This window comes from Lathamus discolor, chromosome 3 (genome assembly GCF_037157495.1).
Source record: "Lathamus discolor isolate bLatDis1 chromosome 3, bLatDis1.hap1, whole genome shotgun sequence".
In the NCBI taxonomy this organism is placed as follows: Eukaryota; Metazoa; Chordata; class Aves; order Psittaciformes; family Psittacidae; genus Lathamus; species Lathamus discolor.
Genome location: NC_088886.1, coordinates 30,094,837 through 30,112,097, shown reverse-complemented (window position 1 = coordinate 30,112,097; position 17,261 = coordinate 30,094,837). Strand labels below are relative to the sequence as shown.

Here is a 17,261-nt window from a genome sequence, read left to right as displayed (position 1 = left end):
AGAGCTAACAAAGACACATGTGGCTCCAGTCACTTATAGGTGAAATCCTGGCTAACACGTCTTACCTTTTTTTCAGTCTGTGATGCCTCTTAGCTTCAGACCAGGATGGCCTGATTTTACACCCCGGTCATATAGCTTCCCCTCCCATGACTTATTTTTCTTTACCAGTCACCATTTTTTTAATGAAATATTTAGAAGCTTCATCACCTTGTCTATAAAATGTTGTTCAAAGAAACCTAAAGTTCAAAAGCTATTTGGAGGAGACCAACTGTCAAGTGAGCAGGTTAACAATGAAGTCTCATCACTTAGGAGGCCTCAAGAACTAATACAGGGAATAAAAAGGGTGTTAGTATTCCTTGTCTTGTCCTCAGTGTCATTGGCTGCAAACTGCTTTCTAGAAAAAAATACCCCAATTGTAAGATGATGTCCTTAAGGATATGGTACAAGACTGATCTGCTTGTCAGGCTTGAGAGGCTGGGGAAAAAGGTGAGGTTAAGAAGTTAATGTTAAGGTTGGTGTCAGAGGAAGTTCCAAGGGATTTTACTTTTTCAGGGCTTGAGGCATGATACTGTTTGTAATATTTAAGCTTTAATTCATGCTTATAAGTTGTAGTAGATTAACATAAGGGAAGTATTTGCAACCGTTGTGATTGTATAGTATTTATGATTACATCTAGTTGGAAGTCTTTAAATTATACCTTTAAAATCAAAATAATATATTGGTTGATGAGAAACTCAACATGAGCCAGCAGTGTGCACTCGCAGCCCAGAGAGCCAACCGGTATGCTGGGCTGTGTCAAAAGGAGCTTGGCCAGCAGGTTAAGGGAGGTGATTCTTCCTCACTACTCCACTCTCATGAGACCCCACCTGGAGTACTGTGTCTAGCTCTGGGGCCCCCAACACAAGAGGAACATGGAGCTGTTAGAACAAGTCCAGAGGACCACAAAGCAGATCAGAGGGCTGGAGCACCTCTCCTGTGAAGACATGCTGAGAGAGCTGGGGTTGTTCAGCCTGGAGAATGCTCCAGGGAGACCTTGGAGGAGCTTCCAGTTCTTAAAGGGGAAAAAAAAGAAAGCTGGAGAGGGACTTTTTACAAGGGCATGTAGTGACAGGACAAGGGGAAATGGCATTAAATGAAAGAGGGGATATTTAGATTAGATATTAGGAAGAAATTCTTCACTGTGAGGGTGGTGAGACACTGGAACAGGTCGCCCTGACAAGTTGTGCCTAGCAGTGTTCAAAGCCAGGCTGGACGTCTGGTCTGGTGGAAGGTGTCCCCGTCCATGGCAAGGGGATTGGAACTGGATGGTTTTTAAGGTCCTTTCCACCCAAACCATTCTTTGATTCTGATATATATGTATATTCTGAATACAGCGGTTTAATATTTAGAATCTCTCAGATGTGGAAGAAAATGTTTAACCATGAAATGTGTTCAATGGGCTGGTTCTGAAGTTATAAATAGAATTAATAATTAATGTATTTTGTAAAAAATCTTGATTTTTAAGTCCATCTTGAGAACTTTGACATCTGGGTCTCGCTTTTTAAAAACTTTTTGATTGGCCAAGGGTAAGTGTAAGAGAATCATAGACTCAGAATCAGATAGCTGAAAATTCAGGTAGCTAAAAATCTAAAAAAATGCATAGCCAATGCATGCATAAATAAGCCAGCACATCTTATTCTGTACCTTTGACTGGTATTGGCTTTTTTTTTTTTTTTTTTTTTTTTCATTTACAGTGCTTCATCTATATTCAGAAATAAAGGCTTGGTAGTATCTGGTAAGAACATCAACAGCCCCAGAGGTCACTGACCATTACTTATCTGTGCCTGAATAAAAAACATTGTCCCTGTGAAACTGGAATGTTTGCTCAGATAAAACATCAGACCAGATTTTAGGGGACATTGCCCAGACAGCAAGTTAATAATGGATTATTTAATATTGTAAAATCAATAACTGTTGAAAAACTGTGAAACAAAATTGAAAAATGAGTTGGGAATTATCTTCCAAAATCTTCCTGCTTCTCATCTCCAGTGATGAGATGGATGGCTTCTCTATGTTACTGGCCTGTTCTCTGCTGGACAAGGAGAAGCAGCGCTTCAAGCACAAACAGGGAGTTCACAGTCCTAGCAGAAGAAGAAACCATTTGGGGTATGACTGAAGATAGGTGTGGGGTGTTACTGCCAGCTGTTTTGCTCAGTTTGGTTAGAAGCCGAGAAACTAGGCCCAAAGATGAGAGGTTTGGCACTGTCTGGGCCTCGTTTTAGAAGATTTGCTGCAGTCCTGTCTGATCGTGCTGTCACATAGAGTAAATGTGTGGTGACCAGATACGTTGCATCCTGTCCCCTTATCTGTCCCTGTGGGCATGTTGGTGGGAGTGGTGGCCCACTCAAAGATTTGCATAAATCTGCTGAATCAGCAGCAGGATTTGAAGTAGTGATGACTAAACGTTATCAGCTGTCAATCGTATCAATGCCACCTGGGAGCACTGCAATATGTGTGTCCTGAAGATAAACACAGAAACTATACATCTACAGTCTCCTACTTGTACTTCAGTAATTCAGCCTTGGATATTAATGCCAGGCCTCAATTACGATAAACATTGGTGGTGGCCTAGGTGATGTGAAAGCTGGGTACAGGACTTGGTGCTGGAGCAGCCACAGCAAATAAAGGAAATGCTCAGGAATCTCTACTGACCACTGATGCTTGCTGATCCATACTGTAGATACAGTTGCCACTTAAATAAATACCCCTTCTGGTATTTATTTTTAAATCAGAGAAATCTTTGAACCTAAATCTCAGATCAATGCTAGAAAAGGAATTGAGTCAAATGTCATTTCTGAGCCTGGTCTATGGAACAGGCTGACCAATATCCAAATTAAATGCTCAAAACTTTGGATCCAGACATTCAGATGTTCTCTTTAACTCCCTATTTATCTTCACACCAACCCCACTACATTTATCTTCACTTGTTGCTGCGGCTGTTCAATTTATTATTGTAAGCAGCTGTAGTCAAAGAAAGAGAACTAACCAAAATGGGGTATTCTTGGCTGTGGCTAGTAGTTGATGTAGTGGATTTCTTTCCCAGTACTCCTTTTGGTGGAGAATCTGGTTACATACAGAATCATAGAATAGTTAGGGTTGGAAAAGACCTTAAGATCTCATCTAGTTCCAACCCCCCTGCCATGTGCAAGGACACTTCCCACTAAACCATGCCACACAAGGCTTCATCCAACCTGGCCTTGAACACCGCCAGGGATGGAGCATTCAGAATTTCCCTGGGCAACCCATTCCAGTGCCTCACCACCCTAACAGGAAAGAATTTTTCCTTATATCCAATCTAAACTTCCCCTGTTTAAGTTTTAACCCATTACCCCTTGTCCTATCACTACAGTCCCTGATAAAGAGTCCCTCCCCAGCATCCCTATAGCCCCCCTTCAGATACTGGAAGGCTGCTATGAGGTCTCCATGGAGCTTCTGTTCTCCAGGCTGAGCAGCCCCAACTTTCTCAGCCTGTCTTCATACGGGAGGTGCTCCAGTCCCCTGATCATCCTCGTGGCCCTCCTCTGGACTTGTTCCAGCAGTTCCATGTCCTTTTTATGTTGAGGACACCAGAACTGCACACAATACTCCAGGTGAGGTCTCACAAGAGCAGAGTAGAGGGGCAGGTTCACCTCCTTCAACCTGCTGGTCACGCTCCTTTTGATGCGGCCCAGGATACGGTTGGCTTTCTGGGCTGCAAGCACACACTGCCGGCCCATGTTCATTTTCTCATCGACCAACACCCCTAAGTCCTCCGCAGGGCAGCTCTGAATCTCTTCTTTGCCCAACCTGTAGCTGTGCCTGGGATTGCTCCGACCCAGGTGTAGGACCTTGCACTTGGCATGGTTAAACCTTATAAGGTTGGCATCAGCCCACCTCACAAGTGTGTCAGGGTCCCTCTGGATGGCATTTGTTCCCTGCAGCGTATCAACCGAACCACACAGTTTTATTATTCATATTGATATAAATCTCAGTAGTGTCATTAAACTGATAGTGAGATAAGAATCAACATGCAAACAATTAATGCAATAGACTGCCTTAAAAAACAGCTGAAGTGACAGGGGCAAAAAAAGCATTTTGAAAATCGGAATCGGCTGCTGCCCCAATGCTCTTGTCCTCTGACTCCCTAAAGCCCATAGTGAGTGCTCTGTGTAAGGGCATGGGGTGATGTCTGCTATCCCTGATTTTGGTATGTGGCAAATCAGCAGCGCCTGTGCAGGGAGGTAGAACACACTGGTCATGCTAGGCAAAACCTAGCTGGCAAAGGTGAAACTTTCAAAGGGAAAACAAGATGCTGCAATTTGATGATTTAGTATAAAGGGGAATGCCGACACAGCCAACAGCTCATACTGTGGTAAGAATTAGATAGATTTGAATTTTATGATTTTTTGAGAACTACCTGATTTTGAACTGTTTTTTACTCTGTAATGAATAAAATGAAAATATCTTGAAATTTCATATCATGTTGAATTGAAATGGAATTATTTTTGCCTCTGTTATGTTTCAAATATCACTTTTTGGCTTTTTTTAATCTTGGATGCAATTAAATTACTCCTTTATGTAAAATTTATGTTTTTAAGAGCTTTTCAAATGGAAAAAACAAACATATTTGTTGTGAACATAACTCCATACAATATTTCCATATTAGTTTGTATCCACTCAAAATAAAATAATACTTTTATTTATATTTTATTTATAACAATAAAATAATCCATTTTAAGCAAATTGCACAATGCCAGAATACTCCAACAAGCCCATATTTTTTTCCAGAAAGACTCTTTGTATGGAGAAATTGTCCAGCATCCTGAGGGATGATTCAGCAGCATACAATCTTCAGAAACAATAATATTTTATTGATTTTGTTTTGAACAAATGATTTTACATATCTGGTGCCACTAAAGAAAGGCTCTCTGGTCTCATACAAACTGCATAATTATTGCAAATATCAGTGTACTTCTGGCCACAAATGACATTTCTTTTTCATGTTCACTCTTTTTCTTCTTCTTGTCTTCTTATTTATTTATATTTGTTATTGTCAGTACAGTTGCTATGTCTCGCTTTAGTGAAATGGATTTTTCTTAGCTACAGGCTGTAGAGTGTCCCTGTGGTTTTTATTATAAAACAGCTAATATGACCTACCTCAAGAAAGAATTAGGCTGATTTTGTGAACCGTCATTTTTCCTGCACAGCAGGGTTAGTAAAGTGTAAGAATATGGATACCCTGGGCTTGATTCTACACCAGTGAGAATTATGTGCAGAGGTTTCACATGTGGGTAGCCTTTTCCACTGTCTTTAAGTGAAGTTATAAAGCCTTAGGAAAAAATAATCTTTTGTGAGATCTTCCACAGGAAAAAAAAAATAAATAAATGGGCTAAGCTCATTGCATTACAATTAAGAAGTTAACCCATAAAATAATAAAAAACCACTCGCTTTTAATGCTAAACAATGTTGAAGTTCTCTTTGCCTGCTTATACAGAGTCACACCCATTATACTGGGTATGACTCTGTAAGGGCCCACAGAGCATCCCTTCTTCTGGAGGCTTGGCCACCAGGGCTCAGGGCCAACTCAGCAATAGTGTGTCTGAGGCTGTTCCCCTTTCCCTTGGTGACCTTGGGGACACGGTCCCAGGCAGTGCTGTGGGGAGGCCACACCCAGAGCCAACCCAGCCCCACTTCCCACAGGGGCGGCTAAGCTGAGACTAGCGTTTTGGGCACTGCCTGTGCTACACAGCTCCTGCTGCATTGCAGCTGTGCCTGTGCCTGGACATGGGTATTATTGATCCACATGCAGTCCTGCAGCCTGTCTTTCTGGGCAGACCCTTGTCTCATCACCATGGACTTGTTTGGAGACCACTGGGCTGTGTCCGACTCCGGTTACCATAACCAGATCCAATCCTGACAATAAGTCACTAACTCATATTGCTGGTTTCACCTCAGACTTGCCTCATTTCCTGTGAACTTACGTGGTGATCTGGCCTTTTCCCATAACCTGTCTACCATGCCTGGGTCTGCCCTGCTTGCCTTGCTTAGGTTCCGTGGGACAGGCTCCTGCCCTGCCAGCCTGGTTATCATGCTCAGCTCCATCTATCTCTTGGGGAGTAGCAGTCCTGCACTGTGCTGTGACAGATTTTTGCTACTGAGGATGTTTTTTTCTGATGCCTTTGGGCTGTCTGAGCCCTGCAAGTTCTTTTACCCTTCTTGGTTAACTTTAGTTCATGCTCTTACTGAGAAGAGGAATTTGAGAATTAAAAGCCAAATACTTTTGTTGGAAAAAGCACCAGCTAAATTTCTTTTTCTAATTTATTCATGGCTTTCTTAAACCTGAGAATTTCAAAGATGAAGACTATAATAAGCAATTTATTTATTTAAAGATGTTACACAAATTGAAAGACCAGGTTGGCAATGTGGCTATTATTTTGTTGCAGGTAGTTGAAGTGATTGAATGCTGGCTAGAATTTGGTAGGCTTTTGAGGCAACAAAGGCTGGAGGAAGGAATTTATCTTCCTTGCTTCTCCTGGGCATGAGTCTGATAAAGAAACTTCTTCAGGAAAAGGGAGAATAACTGGTCCAGTAACTGGTTTGGTCATGTCTGGTTTGTCTGCTTGAGTCTTTTCTCCATCGAGACTGGGCATATGTCCTACAGCCTCAGGTGGAACTGGCTTTCCATCTTTATGTTTATTTTGACTTTTTGGTAGATTTTTGAAAGAGATCTCCTCAGTTGAAGGTGATAGAATCATAACCCAGCCCACTGTTTTTTCTGGTGTGGGGAGAAAGGATCGGTTTCTGAAGGGAAAGCTTGTTGATGATTCTGGCTGGAATTTACAGGTGTCTGATTAGCTTGCTGTTTCCCCTCTTCAGTGGCAGGATCCTATATAACAGGCAATAAGCATTACCTATTTTGAAGCTATTCCAAAGTCTTTCAGTTATAAAGAAGATCACCCTTCACACTAAGGACCTGCTGCAATTCCAGTCTGCAAAGACCAGCTGCAGAACAGAAGGTCAAAGGATAGACAGATGGAACTCCTTATGCCAGTGGAGACGGGTTCATGAAGCTTGGGTAACTAGACAATTATTACTCTTTGTATTACCTTTGATGTTTACAGTTTCTTTGTAGAGCATTCTGAACACAGTCTGTACAATTGACTCTATACTTACTCTATTGCCTCTGCAACACCTAGAAACAATCTCTGTCCACCTAGCAACATTCTGTGTTATCACAATTCAGATTTCTTTCTTATTTGGTCTTATCACTCTCTTGAAGCCTGTATCTTTGTGAATAAAAAAACTTTAGAATGTCTGGGCTTTAAAAAGTTCAATTCTTGTTTTGTAAATGAGTATTACTCTTGCAATATTAAGATTAGATTAAGAAATACCTGCAGATGGTAGATTCCACAGGACATTGTGACAAACTGTTCCTGTTCCAAGTGACTGTTTACTACAGAGCCTTTGCAAAAGCCTATTTGCTGGAAGAAGAAAGTGCAAACATTTTTTCACATTGTGGCACTGATCATTAGCTCCCTTCTTGTAAAATGACTAAGAAGGACTGAATAGTTATAGCTTCTGTGTGTATTTGTAGGGATAAGCAGCTTGGTCAAACTTCTACTTGGGGATTGGCAAGCTTACAAAGCTAGGCAGCATTTTGAAAAAGACTTTATATTTGTATTGAGGATTAGGTAACGTGATAATAAAAATAAGTTGGCCACTTAAGGCCCAACTACAACAGCACATTTTAAGTTCTGCTGTACCAGAATATCGCCATGCAGGCAAGTTGTGTAATGGAACATAACATCTTTTTTCAGGCAAAACCAATTTCACACCACACTACTGAAAGAAACCATAAGAAAAATAAATTGTTTCTAATAGTTGTGGCTTTACTGGCCTGCAGGTGACATGGCTTGGATCTCAATTAAGAAGGGGCTTGAAAGACTATCTCTTGGCAGCATGCTAATTTATTCTTTCATTTTCTCTTACACTTTTCCTTAGTTCCTAAATGTTTTCCTTCCTGACCTGATTGCTGTATGAATATACTCTTTATGCATTATTTATGCTTTACTGTCTATGCCTGTTTACTTGGAGAAAATCCTTAAGAATGAATCAGTTTTGTAAGGCAGTGTCTTCCCCGCCTTTTTCTGGGTGTTTTGGGTTTTTTTTCTGTTTTCTTTATTCATGGACTTTTAGGTAAGAATTCAGAACTCTTACTGAAATGTTTTCTCTAATCTAAAGCAGTTTACACAGTTGCAAGTCTGTATAAAGCTACAACCCATAAAAAGATGCGTGTGGGCTTTGCTTCTTGCCTGCAAAGAACCAAAGGGATAGGCTACATATTCACTGAGGAATCATAGTATCTGAGAAATAGACATTTATAGAAGGAAAAGTACTCACAGCTAGTTCTGATGAAAGTGGCTTGCACTTGGAGATGTCAGCAATCGTGTCAGTTTTGGAGCAGGATGTTTCCTGAATTAAAAGTTCTACAAAATATGCAGGACCTTCAACCCACTATAAATGAGGGAATAGTGTAAGTTAGACCTTGTACGTGTGTCAGGAAGAAAGAAGAATCCTACAGGCCTTGAAATAGATGTAAAACTCCTCCTAAGTGTGGAAGCAGCAGGTTACACTTGGGGCATTACTATTAATTTGTATTACAGGAAAATGATTTTTTGTCAGTGTTGCTTTATTGCCTGGTTAATTTTTACTTCTTAGTAACTTATGGTTTTCAACTTATGGTTGAAATTAGTTTGGGTTTAGTAGTAAGTTAGCATCCACATAGAACTACATGTCCAAAGACCTGCTTCAGTGCCTTGTTTATAATTTCTGGCTGTTTTAATGAACAGGATCACTTTTTATATTTCTGAAATGCAAGTACGTGAAGGAGGGAAAATAGGAGCAATTAGATATTGTAGTAATATCTGTTTGAGACAAAGAGTGAAAACCGCTTTGCTATCTATATATAATGAATTTTAGAGAGACCAAATATTCCTGTGGTAAACAAACAGGAGTTACCCAGGAGATCAGTTAGACTCTCTGTTAGTCTAAAATTAGTTCTAAACTTTGGTGGTTTTTTTGCAATAAATGGAGTCAAAGTCTTGAATCAGTGCAAATCCTCATTTCCCAGGGGAATTCTCCATAGAAATATTCTCTGTTCAATACAGATACAAACTCTAAACAATCTGTAAGACATAACAATTCATATGAAATATAACAGCTGGATCCAAACTTCTTGAGGGCTAAAACAAATCAGATGAATCTTGGCTTACCTGCATTGAAGCTCTTGTGACATTGAGGACAGAGAAATAATGAGTTTGTTCACTCTTTACATTGAACTTGGCAAGGCTTTGAACAGCAGCTTCCAAATATTTGGGCTCAGTTGGATTGTCATCAGCTGGGCAGTCAGGACATACTGTCCAAATATATCTGGGTGGAACTTTATATTCAAACAAAACAATGTCATTAGAGAAAGCATAATCATTGGAGCATATTGTTAGTGTAGGTCTCTGTAAATGCATCTATGCCCCCAGCCTTACCCACCTGTCCTACAGTCCCCTGGAGTAACAATATGTGGTTTGATTCATTCAACAATTCTGAATCTTCATGAATTTCAGACTCGTAAAAATATTGCAGTGGAGGCAGAGACACTGCAAGAAAAAAGCTCAACCTGCTGGCAGTGGGCTTGCTGCTTGTACTTGCCTTTTACAAACCCATAAAAATGCTTTTTGGACCAGAAGGTAAAAGGCCATATAGAGGCTCTGCTGCATTTCCCAGAGATGAAAACAGTTATTGACTGTTTTGAGCTGCAGGTCCACACTGGCCCTATGATCTCTGACTTGTGAAAATTAGGGCAGCTGAGAGCTAATAGAGACATGGTGGTGCCATAATTGCAATTAAAATTTGTAGCAATGCTGTATAGCAAAGAGTGTTTTACCAGTCCTCTTTTAAAGTGTGTTAAATAAAGACATACCTGGTTGTAAAATGCACTCATAAGTATTCAGGTGAGCAAAATTTCTTGCCTGATTAATGTAAATAATTGCTTTGCATTGACCGTAAACCTAAAACAATATAAACATTGAGAAACAGTTAATATTGCACTCTTTGCACCAATTAACTAGCACCTGGACAATGAGTGATTCATTTTTAGCTTGCAGTCGTGGTATTCTTGTCAAGGAAAAAGTTGTGTTAATACACCTGAAGTGCTAGTGAAGCACATTTTTAAGTATCCCCTTCAAAAACAAAAGGCCAGATCTTCCACTGGTGTAATTCTGAGCTAAATGATTCTATGGTTCTATTTCTTGATTTCTCAGAAGACACATTGCCCATTTATGCTTTGCACCCTTTTCCTGCTGAAAGCTCTGTAAGTAGAAGTGAGCAGGAGGGCTAAGTTTAAAACTGAAAACTGATTGACCTAAGAAGCAGCCCAGGACAATTTAATCATAACTTTTTTTTTTTTTTTTTCCCACCTGAAGCTTCTTTCTTGTCATTCTTAATTACATAAGGATTTGGTTAGGGGTTTTTTTTTCACTTGTTCGGAATCTTTTTTGGTCACCTGTAGCAACCCTCTTAGATCACTTTCTGTCTTTGCAGCTTATTTTGCTGAACTTTCTTTTTCTAACTCTTTTGTTGCAATTTTTGCAAAGTTGTCAGAATAAAAGTGGAATTAAACTAAACAAAAAATCACATTACATAAAAGTCAGTTTCTTTTATTCCCTTCTTGACAGGCTGTCTTTAAAATAAACTCTTACAGAGTTGCTATAAAAGTAAACTCTTTATTCTAAATAGTGTCCTAGCATGGCTATTTGGTTATGTCTGTTTATTAGCTCTGGTCAAAAACTTTCCTTTAATTTTCATTTTTAAAAATGAGATTTACCAGTTTTGAAACTGATTACAAAATACAGAGGGAAACCATGAAGCTTAAAAATGGAGTTTGACGTCTTCTAAACTCTGCTGCCTACTAAAAATGCATGTGTAGGGGTTTTGCTGTCATCAGCAGTACTTGCATAACTCATTGTACCTGAGATTAAATAAGAAAATAAAATCCTTACAGTTGTATGATCAAATCCGGCCATACAGTTTTTCCGCAACTTTTTGCTGAGTACGTGGCATTCGGTATCTGCTACATCCAAGATGAGATAGAAGACAGAACCAGTGATCTCCTGAAAACAAAAAAAGAAAAGGTAGTATCCCAGATTTGATAGACCAAAGTAGGGACACATAAAAGGGAGAGATGGAGAAACACAAAACACACAGGTGTGACACATAGATATTCTGAAAACCAAAAGTACTGTGGGACAAATTCTCGAGAGTGGCCATGTTGAGAATAGCCAGAGATTCAGGCTGTGTTAGAACAGGCTTGGACCTGCATTTAGCCAGCTTTAATTAAAGAAAAGCTCTTTGGAATAATTTTTATCTTTCTGATTCTGGTACCAACCAGAACCCAAGAATAAGGATTAAATATGATGATGTTTCCATCATCAACTGCACTTTATCATTAGATTTGAAAGGCAGGTTATTTTACCTTCAATAAGAATGAGGCGAGAAATACCACAAATAAAATAAAAAAAAATTAAAAAAACCCAACTAAACAAAAAACAAACCAAACAAACAAACCAACCAAACAAACAAAACCACAAACAGCTGATGTGGATCATTCTCAGTAGGCATTAGAAATAACAGTATCTTATTATTTTATTCCTTAGAGTAGTGTCTTCTTCAAGTATGTATGCTTTGCACTTGCCGTAAAGAGGAAATGAGTGCATTGATGCAGATAACTTAAATATTCTCTCAGATATCAGAAAGTCCCATGAGAGACCTTGCATGTCTGTGACTTACTTAAAGCTTCAGTCCAATGCTTAAATTGTGAGCCTGTGCTTAAGTCCAAAAACCTTTATTCAGTTCATTGCAGCACAGGCGTACAAAGCAGTTAAGGGCTCAGCTTTTGGGCAAACGTGTTTCCATGTGAGAGGGACAGGGAAAGATTAAAAGAACAGCTCTATGTATCTAGTGATTACATCATATGGTACAGAAAGACAAGGTGCTGCATGATGCAGCTCCTGGTTCTGCTTAAACTGTAGATGTGGGTAAGTACCTTTCCAGGATATTTATCAAGGATACAGCTTAGCAGGGTTATATTTTATTTTCTGTAGTGGAAAACAGGAAAGAGAGCAGCTGTCATTTATCCATCTTAAAGAATTTGGATGTGAGTGTTAGCTGCATAGTTAGACTGAGATTATGTCTTTGCTGAAGAGAGAGAAACCCTGAAAATGAATGAGAGCAGTATTCATTCATTCCTAGTTGATTTCACTGCTTTATGGAGAAAATGCTCTATAGGGCAAGAGTCTTGTGGAAGTCTGGGGCCAGTGTCTCTACAATTTTGGTTTCAGGTTTGATTTCTGTTCAACCGTGACTAAAGACCAGCGAAAGAGGCATCTGAAGGCTGGAGTACTGATGAGGTTTTGGTTTTATATTGCTTGGAAAAACACTAAGAGGTGCCCGTTCTTGAGTTCTGAGTTCTCATAGTATAGAGATCTCTTGAAAGAGAGTGGGATGGTGATTCCATGTAAGCTCTACCATATATACTTGTAAACGTAATACTGAACCCTTTAAATATGAAAGAGCAAAAGAAATTAAAAATAAATATAAAGAGTGAATAAATTGTTAGCTTTGTCTCTTATATTCTCACATATGCAACTTACAATGTTTTATATGATTTTTTTGTATTTTCATATCGCCTTTTTTCCCTATGTGTTCTGTGAAATAATGTGGTAATGTCTTTCACTTAGCTCTCAGGTTTGCATACACTAATTCTGAGGTTTAATTATCTGTGTTGTTTTGAAGGTTGTGAAAAGATCAAAAGCTGTTTTGACAAAGAGTGAAGCTGAGGTGCAGCAGCTCTGTGTACAGTGGCATGACAGTATCCCCACACCTGGCTGCATAGATCTTACTGTGGAAAGAACTAGTCATAATCTTCTGTTTACGTACAAGGTACCTAAATACCATGATAATATGTCTCCTTACTATGCCCTAATATAGGTTAAATCAGTAAAGAGAAAGTAAAACTTGTGAAAGAGTAATTGCCATTTGCTAAAAATGTGGTGTATTGTTGAGTAGTGCAGCATTTGGGTTCAAACTTACACAGGGGAGTTTAGGTTAGATATAAGGAAGAAGTTCTTTACTGTGAGGGTGATGAGGCACTGGAACAAGTTCCCAAGGAAATTGTGAATGCTCCATCCCTGGCAGTGTTCAAGGCCAGGCTGGACAGAGTCTTGGATTACATGGTTTAGTGTGTGGTGTCACTGCCCATGGCAGGGGGGTGAAACTGGATGATCTTAAGGTCCTTTCCCACCCTAACTATTCTATGATTCTATGGTTCTGTGATTTAGTACAAGCCTGTTACTTTAAGTATATCCTCTACGAGGAAAAAAACACCATTAAGACTATCCTGCATGGAAGTAATAACCAAGAAAAATGTGTATCTTTAAGGAGTCCCAAAGTTGGGACTGATGACCTGAGCTTTCAAGCTGGCTGCTCAAGGTATTCTGGTGGCAAAAGCACACACAGGTCTCATTAAAGAAGTGTTCTTAAGAGTCAAATGTTTGAGGTAGATGAGTTTACTCAGCTGAATCATGAAGACTGATCGTAAAGCTTAGTGATCTTGAGAATTCTAAATGCAAGCAGGGTGGACCAAATTTCCTGTTGCCTGTGGCTCTCTTGTATAATACTAGCTCCAATACGCAGATGAGGTTATTATAAATTCCATATATATTTTTGTCTACTTGCTTCTGTATGTATCATCCTCCATTGGGGAAAGAATAATTTGGGGTTTATTCAGAGCTCAGCAGATCACTGAAGGTTTCATCATCCTTCTTTTAATTTTCATTAAAAGACCATTATGCAAAGGCCTTTTGATGTCTGCTTAGTATTGAATAAAATCTGTCTTTTCTGCATTGCCAAAAGATCCCTTCCTCAGCAGTGCTGATGCTAGGATTGCCACTGGAATGCATGCTGGGGAGCCTGGGAATCAGAAGAGAGGTGCCTTTGTGGCAGAGTGACCTGGTGCAAGGGAAAGAAATGAAATACTTTGACATGTTTTGTAATTTTGGTTAAGTGACTGTCAGTGAAACTAATCATAAGTATCTTGTATGAAAGAAAGGCTTTGTCCTACTTGGATATAAGTTAATAGCAAATGTCTCATTAGTTTCAATTAGAGCGAAACTGAAATGTAGGTTGCTTAAGGGCAGATTTGAATTTGAAGTAACTTGAAAATGTTTTTATCCTGAGTATCGGTAAAAAAATGGGAGGAAGGACCATTGACTGATGAAATAAAAGAAACCTCTCCATTTTTTTGAGTGAAGTAGAAGGTTGTTACTGTCCATGAACATCCCTGTCATAGCTGACTGCTTCATATGTACTAAGTTCCAGCAGCAGGAAAATGTGACAAAGGGCTTAGATTGTCTACTTGTCTTGAAATAAATTATTTATAGGATAAGCATAATAAATAAAATAAAAAAAGTAAATTAAATTCCTAAATTAACGAAGAGCTCAGCATGCCCTAAGGCAATAATTTAAGCATCTACAGAATTAAGTGACAGATCAAATCACAAACAAGGACCAAAATTCTCCTGTGCTGAGATATTCTTGGCACAGGTGAAGGGAGAAGCATGGAGATGAATTAAGTGGTTTACAGCATGTCTGCTCCCACCATGCTGCACTCTAGGGTGGGCACAGGGGTGCTCTAATTATTGTCGGTAAGAAAAAGCCCCAGGATGGGGGTCTAAGTACCAGACTCCGTGGGTGATGATGTGGGTTCTGCGCCAGCTCAGAGGCATCCCATGTGCAAAAATTCTCAAGAGACTTGATCCAGTTGCTTAGTGGACACATTCTGTCACCTGAGCAAAGCAGTGTAGGGAACATAGTGTAAAACACAGTGAAGCGCACATCTGTAATTGTGAGATCTCAGATTGCTGGAGGCCACAGCATGTCTGCAAAAGCTATGTCTTTGTGAGAGCAGCAGGTAGTGTCAAATTCTTGCCAGTACAGGTCTTTAAACATCTGGCAATGAGCCTGATTTTCTTTAAAGGTTCAGAATTCAGCCTTTCAGGTTAAGATTATGGAAGTAGGCAAGCCATGGCAGGGAATGTTAGTACATGCTTCCACTATACCTTATGTGTTCTGGGCCTTGTGCACTCATTTCAGGTAGTCCCTGGCTAGTGCGAATAGATTCAGCTATTGTAACACAAAATAATAATAAATTAAGCACACAGAGAGAAACAAGATACTTGAGTGTATGAGAGTGATATTCCATAGATATTTCCAGCGTAATTTTTGTACTTGAAATCATTTCAGACTTCTTCTGGAGAAGAGTCATCATTTGGAGGTCTGTGAAGGAATTCCCTGGTCCCAAGCTGGGTATGTTTACACCTGTTAGTGCTTACATCTTTTGTGCAAAACGTACAATGACTTAATAGCCTTTGCACTTCAACTGCTCAAGGCAGTGGGAGGAAGGTGTAAAATTAAATTAAATCAGAGTAGTGGTGTTTCATAGCAATTTTGAACTGATGCCTGGAGCTTTTCCAGCGGCAGGCAGCAGAGAATCGTGACTGAGATTTGCTCTTAATTGCTCACAGTGGTGATGAAACTGTTCCTAGTCATCTGTGCATAAAGCTGACATGGCCTCTGGAGTCCTCTGAGTGTAACTTTACATTTGCCTCTTGAAATATTTCTTAGTTCGAATAGATATTGCTAAAGAATAGTGATAGGCACAGGGCTCTTAATGGGAGAAACTGATACAGAACAAGCAGGCAACTTACCTGAGGATGTTCTTGGACACTGAAAATTCAGTACAGGCTGAGTATGTAGCCCTCATTTCTGTCAGCATTGGTCTGGCAAAGAGCCAGATCTGCAGCCTTCTCTGCAGCAGTGTCATCACAGGTGAGGGAAAGCAATGCAGCTTGTACTTCTCTGGCAGGAGGAGAGGCAGCCCAGAAGCAAAGCGCCTGTATGCCAAAGAGCACTGAACCAAGTAAAACCATTCTGCGCAGTAAACCAGTGCAGCAGATTAAAATGGTAAGTCAGTATGGAGAAGCTGAGACTTGCATGAAATATCAGATTTTTGAAATTGAGCTGTGTCTCTTTTTAAACTTGTGTCCTCTTTTTATTGCATACTGACCATCACCTTTAAACCTACAGCTGCAACAGCAAACAGTAAGTCAATGATTACAAGGTTTTACAAAAGTGTTGTTGCTCCCTCTGAGACCAGAGAGCACTTTCTCATTCTTTACATTTCTAATTCAAACTTCACTGGGCAGATTGTATAACTTTGACTTCATCGCAGTGGACAAGAATATATACGCGAAGCTGCTTTCTTAAGAAACCAGAATTGTTTAAATAGACCTACATGCAGGACGGGTTTGTCTCCAGCTCCGTTCTGTCAGTGAGCTGGTTCTTTTCCCAAGTAAGATAATGACAAAGGTCCAAGTAATTTGAATGGGAATTGGATAAGGGCCACAACATTGACCAATTTTACACTTTGTTTTTAAACTCTAATTGTAAACAAATACACTGACTTTCTGTTATATGCGGTCAGTTTGGTTGGGATAGAAAGCTCAGTCTGGATTAATTTTTTGAGCATTTCTATTCAGTTGGATACCTACAGATGAATGTTAACCCTCAGCGCAGGTGAAGCTAGCAAAATGCAGTCCATGCGCAGACCCTGTGGAACTTTAAAATCAATAGCCACCCCAACAGCTAACTCAAAACCTACCAGGCCCACTACCCAAAACACTGGCTAATATTTTTAGGTTGGGGTGACCCTGGAGAAAAACAAACCCTCCAAAAACCAAGGCTATAACCCCTTAACCAAGAGCTACCCCTCAACGTGCTAAAAGCACACAGACCCAATAAATTTGACCAATGAACCAAGCTACCTCAGGGATAACAGCACAATCCCCTCCAAGAGCCCTTATCAATGAGGGGGTTTACAACTTCAATGTTGGATCAGGACATCCTAGTGGTGCAATCGCTACTAAGGGTTTGTTTGTTCAACAATTAATAGTCCTACGTGATCTGAGTTCAGATCGGAGCAACCCAGGTCGGTTTCTATCTGTGACTAACCTTCCCTAATATGAAAGGACCGGAAAGGTAAGGCCAATACCTCAAGCACGCCCTCTCCCTAAGTGATGCCTACAACTAAACCACCAAAGGATTACACTCACCCCCCCCCAGCAGAAAACGGTTGC

The 17,261-nt window shown here is 39.9% G+C and overlaps 1 protein-coding gene and 1 long non-coding RNA gene across 2 annotated transcripts; one reads left to right on the top strand and one right to left on the bottom strand.

The window, feature by feature from the left end:
- Nucleotides 1-6,322: 6,322 nt before the first annotated feature.
- On the bottom strand, nt 6,323-16,157 carry FETUB (fetuin B). The gene is given in 9 exon segments (XM_065674459.1): nt 6,323-6,796; nt 6,799-6,904; nt 7,410-7,499; nt 8,419-8,532; nt 9,291-9,457; nt 9,992-10,079; nt 11,070-11,180; nt 14,806-14,912; nt 15,834-16,157. Coding segments are annotated over 8 exon segments (1,086 nt in total). The 5' UTR covers nt 14,905-14,912; nt 15,834-16,157; the 3' UTR covers nt 6,323-6,485.
- On the top strand, nt 12,875-16,083 carry LOC136011913 (uncharacterized). Its single transcript, XR_010611505.1, has 3 exons — nt 12,875-13,008; nt 15,370-15,432; nt 15,992-16,083. It is a non-coding gene; the product is annotated as an uncharacterized LOC136011913 (long non-coding RNA).
- Nucleotides 16,158-17,261: the final 1,104 nt, after the last annotated feature.